Source organism: Chiloscyllium plagiosum, chromosome 17, assembly GCF_004010195.1.
Source record: "Chiloscyllium plagiosum isolate BGI_BamShark_2017 chromosome 17, ASM401019v2, whole genome shotgun sequence".
In the NCBI taxonomy this organism is placed as follows: domain Eukaryota; kingdom Metazoa; phylum Chordata; class Chondrichthyes; order Orectolobiformes; family Hemiscylliidae; genus Chiloscyllium; species Chiloscyllium plagiosum.
In genome coordinates this window covers 39,888,424-39,898,241 of record NC_057726.1, presented here as the reverse complement: position 1 = coordinate 39,898,241, position 9,818 = coordinate 39,888,424, and the positions used below count along the sequence as shown (strand labels likewise).

At 39.4% G+C, this 9,818-nt stretch overlaps 1 protein-coding gene across 3 annotated transcripts in view; it reads left to right on the top strand.

Moving 5' to 3' along the window:
• abcc12 (ATP-binding cassette, sub-family C (CFTR/MRP), member 12) overlaps positions 1 to 9,363 on the top strand; it is a 123,816-nt gene extending 114,453 nt beyond the window's left edge. For all 3 annotated transcript variants that reach the window (XM_043706923.1, XM_043706921.1, XM_043706922.1), the window contains 3 exons: positions 6,476 to 6,589; positions 8,220 to 8,384; positions 8,990 to 9,363. In XM_043706923.1, coding sequence (XP_043562858.1) covers positions 6,476 to 6,589; positions 8,220 to 8,384; positions 8,990 to 9,082 — 372 coding nt within the window. In that variant the 3' untranslated portion in view covers positions 9,083 to 9,363. The remainder of the gene's footprint in view (positions 1 to 6,475; positions 6,590 to 8,219; positions 8,385 to 8,989) is intronic.
• The last annotated feature ends 455 nt before the right edge of the window (positions 9,364 to 9,818 follow it).

The following is a 9,818-nucleotide window of genomic DNA, read 5'->3' as shown; positions in this document are numbered from 1 at the left end:
GAGGGGTAAAGAACTATCTCAAATCTCACCATTTAAAGTAAAAATGAACAACTTTTTTTCAAGAACTAACAACTATTTACAACTCATTTATCTAATCCTATCTATTTCCTTCTCCTCTACAATACTGGTCCAATAAAACTCCCGATTAAGATTTACTGAAAAATACAAATTTCAAAACCAGCAAGCTGTTGAATGTTTTCTTTGTATCTTCTTTAAATGCAGGGTTACAGGCATGGGAGGATGGGTTGGTGTGAACTTGATGGCTGAATGGCCTGCTTGGAGAAAGTGACGACTGCAGATGCTGGAAATCAGAGTCGGAGAGTGTGGTGCTGGAAAAGCACAACCAGTTTAGGCAGCACCCAAGGAGCAGAAGAGTCGACATTTCAGGCATAAGTCCTTCATCAAGAATGAGGCTTGTGAATGGTCTGCTTCCACACTGTAAGGATTCTAAGATTCTGTGCAAACACACAGATTCAGTTTCACTAATAATGATAAAACCTGAGCCCCTTCACCCCTCTCAATATAATCCCAGGCGTTTCAGGTTTCACCCACCAGCAGCCACAAGCACTAGCATGAAACAACTGTCAGGATACCTTTCACTCAGGCTTTGCAATTCACCTCCAAACCAAAGTGACATAATACAGCATCTTGAGGCACCACAATATTAACCACTTCTGTTCATATAACAAAGCTTCTCAAGATGATTCACAAGGCAGTTACAGATCGTAAGACTAAAGATTCTGGCAACCATAGGAAAATCAGGCAAGTCCCCAAGAACACAAAGTATGAACTGAGAGTTAGAACAGTAGGAGAGTATAACATTATGTGGGAAAAAAACAATGCAAAAATGTGTAGGAGATAATCAAAGGAATCTAAAATTATTTTAATAAAATGTGAGATATAAAATACTACTGATTAATAACAGATTGTCCTAAAAAGCCTCATGAATGTCCTTCAAGAAAGGAAAGCTGTCATGCAACTCCAGATATGAAATAATGTATTTGCCTCCTACTTATCTTCTGAAATACTTTAAACAAGCTACTCAGTTGTAGAGAGCCACTAGAGAAATCATACGATAAAACCAGACAACTGCCTGGTATCAACCTGGGTACAAGGCGGCACATTCTACCTCTTCAAAGTTCACCAACTAACACATTGGAACATCATGCTAAAATTGCAAAAGTTGACCCATGGATTAGTCAAACAACAACTTGACAATCATGTTCAGTGAATCCTAACCGACAACCATTGGTCAAGGGCCCTCTGTCATCATGCTAATACACTCCCAGGCCCACTGGCAGCTTAGACCCACCAGGGACTGCGAAACTGTTGGAAGGAAGAGGTTCTGAGAATACTTGATATTGATTTTGGACTTCATAAACTCCAAAAGCATCAGACTGAATACAGGCAAGGAAAGTTCCTGATCACCATCTACCAGGTGCTGCTCCTGGCCCAAGGCAAGTTATCCCTCTATTGTGGGTCCTGTCACTTACCAGCCTTCCTCAACTAATAAATTAGTACTCCTCCATATTGAAGGTCACTTGAAAGAAGCACTGAGGATAACCAGACATTTAATACATTAGGGATGGGGGACTTCAATACCCAGCACTTAATGCGACTTTGTTGTGATAATACAGGCCAAGCCTCAATGGACTGCTTGAAGTGATCAGCCTGTAATACAGAAAATTGCCCAGTGATGTCAAACCCACAAAAAAGGCAAAAAAAAACAAATTTGTCTGATCAAAGCAGTGGAAGGAATGTTGACAGCACTTAGTCAGTTCAGCTCAAATTCAGTCCGGCCCCACTCAGCTCTGGATCTTATTACTGACTTAGTTTGAATATGGATAAAAGAACTAAAAACTAGAGATGAAGTGAGACTGACTATCCTTGACATCGAGACTATATTTAATAAAGTTCAACATCAAAGAGCATGAGAAAAATTGAATTAACAGCAAATCAGGGTGGAAACATACCTAGCACAAAGGAAGATTATAGCTGTTGGAGATCAATCAGCTCATTTCCAAGACATTGCTGCAGGAGTTGATCAATGTCATGCTCCACACCTGACCATCTTGAATCGTTTAAACAATGACCTCCCCTTCTTTATGTCAGAGTGAAATGTTTGCTAGTGACTGCTGTGTTCAGTACCATTTACAACTCATGAAATACAGAAGCATTTCATCTCCATATGCAGCAAGGCCTAGACAACATTCTTACTTGAAGCATACAAGTTCAGGCAAAGATCACCCCCAACAAAAGATAGAATCAACCTAAACAAACACAGAATTCACAGTTCTGAACAAAAGTTATACTGGACTCTAAATGTTAACTGTCTCTCTTTCCACTGAAACTGCCGAACTGCTAAGTTCCTCCAGCATTCGTTGGTTGTTTCAGGGTAACTGTAGTTTCAGGAACCTATAATTAGTCAAGAGAAACTATAAATGTATAATTGCAAGATCCCATGTTCAGCATGCTGTATTTGCAATTAAAATGAAAACTGTACTTTAGGTGAACCATCATTCCTCACACAATCATCCACAGCCTTTATTCATGAGATCTAATCATTACCATCCAAAAGCATTGCCATTGTTGAATTCCCCACAATATCTAAATGACCAAATACTGTGGCTACAAGTGCAGGTCAGAGACTGGGAATACTGCAGTTCCCCACTGACCTATTGTACTCTATGCCACTCTCTCCCCCCCCCCCCCCTCCTCTAGCTTATCTCTCCATGCTTCAGGCTCTCTGCCTTTATTCCTGATGAAGGGCTTTTGCCCGAAACGTCGATTTTGCCTGTCTTCGGATGCTGCCTGAATTGCTGTGCTCTTCCAGCACCACTGATCCAGAATGTTATTCTTCACTAACTGGTGCATTCTTCTAGTAACACATCTACCATTTGAACTTTTGTCTCATATAGTATAAATGTTGTTTTCCCTTCACTTTGATATTTTTCCTGATGAGTGCAAGATGAAAATCTTCAACCAAATGTCTTTTTTTTAACAATACAGAAGTAATTAACCTTGTGCTTTCCTTTGGTGCCTGTTTTCTATATGACTTTACATAATACAGTCAGTTATTCTATAACACGATGGTTGCATTCTTGTGGAACCCTGCATTATAGAAAATTTGCTTGTTAGAAACTGTGCTTAAAGTGTTGATGCTGTAATCGCATTACAGCCAACACACATTTTAAACATTTGCACTGTAGAAACAGTGCCCCCAATTCTTCAATCATATTACAGCGAATTTGCATTGATGAAACAGAACGACCTGTTCTGCAATGCAACATTCCCACAATGGCAGCAGAATTGCTGGTAGAAGGCTTCTGACATTCAGAGAACAAGACTACAGATGGCCTTCAGCAGCTTTACCATAGAAGACCAAGCTTTGGACTGCACCGCTTCTGTTTGGACTGATTAGCTAATAGGTAATAGCAAGCAACACATTTGCAGAATGACAGTGATGACAGAATGAATGCTGTCATCGAGAGAGACAGGAAGGCAGACGAGTGTTCCACAAAGTCATGGCCTCTTTCTTCCACATAGGGAGAGACTTCAGCAATGCTGACAGCCTTGGCAAATAGATTGTTAAATTACTGTAAGATCCAATGAATTTAAAAAATGACATCAGCAGTCTGAGCATACCATTTGAGTCCAAGCTCCCACTGCAGCTGTCAGATTTTTGCTGACCTTTGTTTGTGCTGCAATGGAAGCTAAGACATTCAGCCATCAGATATTACAATCGGGGTGGGATCACAAATGTTCACATGGAATCGCTCATCATTTTCACCTTAGAAAGGATGGACTTCAAGTCCCATTCACAGCTGTGTGCCAAGACTTTGCCAAACGTGTCCACACTTTTTGTTAGTAATTTTCTGACAATACTCCCAATGCACTCAGCATTGTGTATGCATATCCACCAGATTTTTCCCTATTCTATTTGACTGAAGTCCTCATCTGAGTCTCAAAGCACTCTCTGGTGAACCGACCCACGAATGTCTGGTTGCAGGGCGCTAATGTCTGGTACCTCACCATTACACATTTTACCTCTAAGCTACCCTCTCAAGCACAGACAGTTTACCATCTAAACCCAAAAGCTGTATGTGTGTGCACTGGGGGACAGTATTTCATTATCAACAGTTTCTTCTTCCTTCACTCTCCTGCAGTACTGCCTGACCAGCGGGAAAAAAAACAGAAGAGTAAAAGAAACGGAAGTTGCAAACTTAGAGAATTTTCAGCACAAAAAGAGATTATGTGCTGGTGGGCAAATGAGATGTGAGAAGGAAGGTTAGGGAGGAGCCCACTGTCATCTTGGATCCATTCTATCTAATCTCTGGCCACAGCTTCAGTCATGGACACCGCAATAATGGCCAGCAATGCTCCCCCTTCTGTTATGGTGAAAACATATGGCTGTAATTGCTCCAGTGTTTGCTGCTGCCTTTGCCTATGCTGAAAAAGACAGAAAAATATGTCAGCAAGCGAGGTGCAACCTGTTTGGGTGGCTGTCATGGCAAAATAGTTGTTAGTTATGGCTGTGAGGCTTGCAGCAGTTCTAACTGGAAATGTGTTGCTGGAAAAGCGCAGCAGGTCAGGCAGCATCCAGGGAACAGGAGAATCGACGTTTCGGGCATAAGCCCTTCTTCAGGAAGAAGGGCTTATGCCCGAAACGTCGATTCTCCTGTTCCCTGGATGCTGCCTGACCTGCTGCGCTTTTCCAGCAGCACATTTCCAGCTCTGATCTCCAGCATCTGCAGACCTCACTTTCTCCTCAGCAGTTCTAACTGAACAAGGGCCAGAGGAAGCTATGAATATCAGCTACAAGCCATAATTGATGGAAACTGGTGAGTGAGAGATGAGGATACTACTTTGAATTTGGGTGAGATTAATGAGACAGTTGTTGCAATATGAGATTTGAAGATGGAGGGTCAACTAGACTTCTGTGGGTAGAGGAGCCTTTCTTCCTGCTGGCCACCTGCATCAATATTACACAGGGCTGTAATTGGCTAATCATGACTCTCCCAGGTTAAAACTTGTATGATCAATTCCATCACTTTTCGAAGCAAAACATATTTCCCCTTTAAAAGGAGTTGGCTTGCTTTAAGTTGTTCATGCTATATTGAATGCATTCCAGTCTCTTAGGATTTTGTGCATCAGATACTTAGAAGGCTAGTTAATCAACAGTGCACTTACTGTTAGCTACATATTGCAATCATGTAAATGAGCAGGCGGCATGAATTTTATATTCCCAACACTTCTCAGCACTCATTTTGGGTCTTATCCAATATTTCCTCCACTGTTTACTTCGGTTCAAACAGTATGTCAGATGTTATTTTCGAATTTAGTGACAATCAGAGCAGCTTGTATAGAATTGTGCTTTAAATTCACTTTTTGATGGAATGCTCATTTTGCTGTATCATCTGTTTCTACCTACCAAAACAAAGACTTGTCCTTCATAACGAATGAGCCCTCAAAGAACAAAACAACCTTCTAATGAATGCATTTATATTAGATTGCTGGAGGATTGGTCATGAGATGTTCCAACACTGCGAGTGACAATCTGTTCTCCCAGCAACCAGAAAATAAACAATTAACTTTGGTCAACACAACTCTAGAAGCTGTATTAACCAATGATCAGAACAGTGAAAGATCACCAGCCCACCTTGTACACCTTGTAATAAAATGCTAGCTGCAGAGCTAGAGAACTATGTATTAGGTGGGTCCCATTTTTAAAATAAAAGTTTTGAGATAAAAAAGACTCAGCATTGAATTCAAGAAGAAATTTAAAGTCCTGTGGCTTTGGTTAATGGTACAGGAATGGTGGGAGCTGAGGACAGTATTTTGCTGGGGGAGCTAAGGAGAGGCCTCCACTGTCCTATTGAAAGAGCATCAATCACCAGATGACCCTGGAAGAAGGTGAGGATCTTGGGGAAGCTGGGCAGGCAGACAAGTTTGACAATCGGGGAGGTGTGGTGGGTTGCTATGCACAGTGTAAGGAGCTGCAGGGCAAATATTACAATCAGGGGACCAAATCTGCAGACTGTGGGTTACTCCATTCCTGTTGGTCTCCCCAAGCAGCCCCAGCCCTCCTGATGTGGGAAGGGAGATAGCTCTTGATTGCCACTTAAGCAACTTGATTGGTTGCCAAATTGGCAGACACGCTGACATGTTTCTGCCCCATGGCAACCACTGTACTCATTTCCCGACACTTTCCTCCGAGATATATTGTCAGCCTTCCCATTTCCCAGACCAACTTGAAAAGCTGAGGAAAAAGAATCAGTCCTCTGTTGATGAAAATACTTATTCCAAGGCTTAGATCATGACAATTCTTACAATCAGCAGCAAGAAAGGCATTGGTTACATTCTTTTATATACAGACTGGTTAAAGATTATTTTTGAACTTTTATAGGAAAACACAATTATCAGAGGAAGAATACAATGTTACTTAGTCATTTTGAAACTTCTTTTATTTTTGAAGATTTCAAAACTCCCAAAGAAACTAGATTCTGATGTGATTGAAAATGGGGAAAACTTCTCCGTTGGAGAACGTCAGTTACTTTGCATGGCAAGAGCTCTTCTGAGGCATTCAAAGGTAAGAGAAAGAAATTAAAGTTAGGCTTCAAGGATAAAAAGTATGAAAGAACTAAACAAACATTACCAATAATGTCTTAAAGGAGACAGTTGCTGAAAACAAAAGTGACATGAATCAAGAAGTTGTGATGTTATACAGAAACATGGAACAAGGTTAGGCCTCTTAGCCCTTTAAGCCTGATCTGGTTTTATCCTCAACTCTACATTCCTGCAACCTCCAACAAACTTTCATTCTGTTGGTAGTCAAGAATCTATCTACCTTAAAAATATTGAGAGGCATAGAGAAGGTGAATAGCAAGGGTCTCTTCCTACAGTGGGGAAGTTCCAAACTGGGGGCTTATTTTTAAGGTGAGAGGAGAACATCTTAAAAAGGACATAAAGGTTAATTTATTTTGCACAGTGTGGTTTGTATACGAATGAACTGCCTGAGGAAGTGGTGGATGCAGATACGTTTACAATAATTAAAAGACACTTGGATAACTATGTGAATAAGAAAGATTTGGAGACATAAGGGCCAAACATAGGCAAGTGGGATTAGTTTAGTTTGGGAATGTGGCCGGCGTGGACTAGTTGGACCAAAGGGTCTGTTTCCATGCTGAATGACTCTATGACACTGTGACTCTATAACTCCAACAAGTTAGTCAGACATGACTTCCCTTTGACTAAACCATGTTAGCTCTGCCTTATTACCTTGAGCTTATCCAAGTGCCCTGTTACAATGTCTTTAAGAATAGCCTCTAACATTTTCCCTGTGACAGTTGTTAAACTAACTGGCCAATAGTTCCTTGCTTTCTGCCTCTGTCCTTTTTGACTAAAGGAATTACATTAGCTATTTTACAATCTAAAGGAACCTTCCCCAAATCTATTAATTTTTGGAAAATTAATCAACACATCAACCATCTCATTCGCTACTTCTTCAGAGAGCCATAGAATAAAATTCATCAAGACCTGAGAACTTGTTAACTCGCAGTTCTAACAATTTACTGAGTACTATTTCCTTGGTAACTGAAACTTTCTTGAATTCCTCCGTCTCTTTCAAATCCTGACTTACAGCTACTTGCAGGATGTTATTTATATCCTCTCGTGAAGACCCATACAAAATATCTTTTCAATTAATCTCCTAGCTCTTTAACCTCCATAATTAATTTCCCTGACTCATTTTCGATAGGAACATTTATTTTGTTCATTCCTTTTTAAAAATATTTGAAAATACATTTCTTATCTGTTCTTATAATTTTGGCTAACTTTCTCTCATCCTCCAAGTTTTTTCCCTGCTTATTAATCTCTTAGTAATTCTTTACATTTTAAAAATATTCTGTCTAATCTTCTGATCCTTTCTTTGTACAATTTTATGGTTTTTTTGTCTTTGATACCATCTTTGACTTTTTTAGTTAACCATGAATGGCAGGTCTGTCTTTTGGAATTTTCCTTATTTGTTGGAATGTATGAATTCTTCACTTTTGGATATTATTGCACTGATCTGTTGCTTGCTAGAACAACGAGTAAGTTCAAGCACCACATGTGCAGTGTAGATGGCTTTAATGGTGCAAAGGTAAGATAGAAAACCTAAAAGGAAAGGAAATCCAATTATAGAATACCTTATAATAAATCTCTATTTGTTTCTCCATTAGATTATAGTTTTAGATGAGGCTACAGCATCCATTGATTCAGAAACAGATTTGTTGGTTCAACAGACCATCAGAGAAGCATTTAAAGATTGCACAATGCTGACAATTGCACATCGAATAAATACAGTTCTGGAATGTGACAGAATTCTAGTTATGAAAAATGGAAAGGTAAGGATGTCCTATACAGATGCTGTGGATACTTTTAAATGCCAATAGCTTCTACTAACAGTACCAATAGACAACCTGCCTCTAGATAATTGAAATTTCCCCCCTCAATAACCCCTTGACGATTAGACTGTGGCCATTACAATTATCATTTATCAGACTTGTTGTTGAATTGGAAAGAAAAAGTGCAAGAATTGCTCATTTGTAAAGTTTTATATAGTTCTGTCCTATATCTATATAGCAACAGTGAGTGTAAATCAAGCATTGTAATTTAGGGAACAGTCACACAATGGAATCATCATTAGTACATACTAATGGCGGTACTTATCTGAAAATGATAAAATAATAGTTGGGATAAGACTGACCCATAACCATATGATTACAAATAGAAAACTGGTGTAATTTGATGGCAGCTGTGTTTCCCCTCCCCCATTAGGTAAGCAACATCCATGATGCTCATCTTTACTACAATGCTAAAATTCACAATTCTAGTTGCAGCACCATTATTCTTTATGCCCAGCATGAATCTATAGCCTAGTGTTTCTCATCAGTGCACATTTGTTAGAATGCTGATAAGATAATTACAATATTCGGTTACTATTTTTCAGGCTGTGGAATTCGACAAGCCAGCTGTGCTGATACAGAATCAGAATTCAATTTTTGCATCTATGCTGGCTGCTACCAACAAAATGGAATCATAAATATGCAAAGAAAATTCATATGCGTGTTCAGAATTTCTACAAAAACATACTTTGATTAGATTAGAGAAAGATTGACTCAAATGTTCTTAAATATAAATGTGCTTATGGAGCTGAATGCATTATTTTGAATATATCAGTGGGATGAGCAATTACTTACATAATCTCATGTTTCAGTTATTGCGAGGTGAGAATAAATTGGCTCCAAGTTTTATGATCATGATGATACTGAAGCTATACACCATTTCAGGAAATAAAACATTAGAGCCTCAGTGTCAAAAATATGTTCTGACTGCATTATTTTATTATTTATTAAAGTTGTGCTCAGAGATTGGTTAACACAATGAAATCAGTTATTGCTAGCTCCCTGCTGCATATAGCAAGGAATTTACATTGCTGCCTGGTCAATATTTTAGCAGAAGGCAGACAGACCTATCTCTTGAATAATAGCCTGCACATTAAACTTAACCTTATTTCCTAGCAAGTTCTGCAATATTACTTTACACTAAATTCTGTTCACCAACTTGTTTTAAATAAATAGATTGGTTGCAACGTGTGATGAAAATGTGTTGCTGGAAAAGCGCAGCAGGTCAGGCAGCATCCAAGGAGCAGGAGAATCGATGTTTTGGGCATGAGCCCTTCTTCAGGAATGAGGAAAGTGTGTCCAGCAGGCTAAGATAAAAGGTAGGGAGGAGGGACTTGGGGGAGGGGTGTTGGAAATGTGATAGGTGGAAGGAGG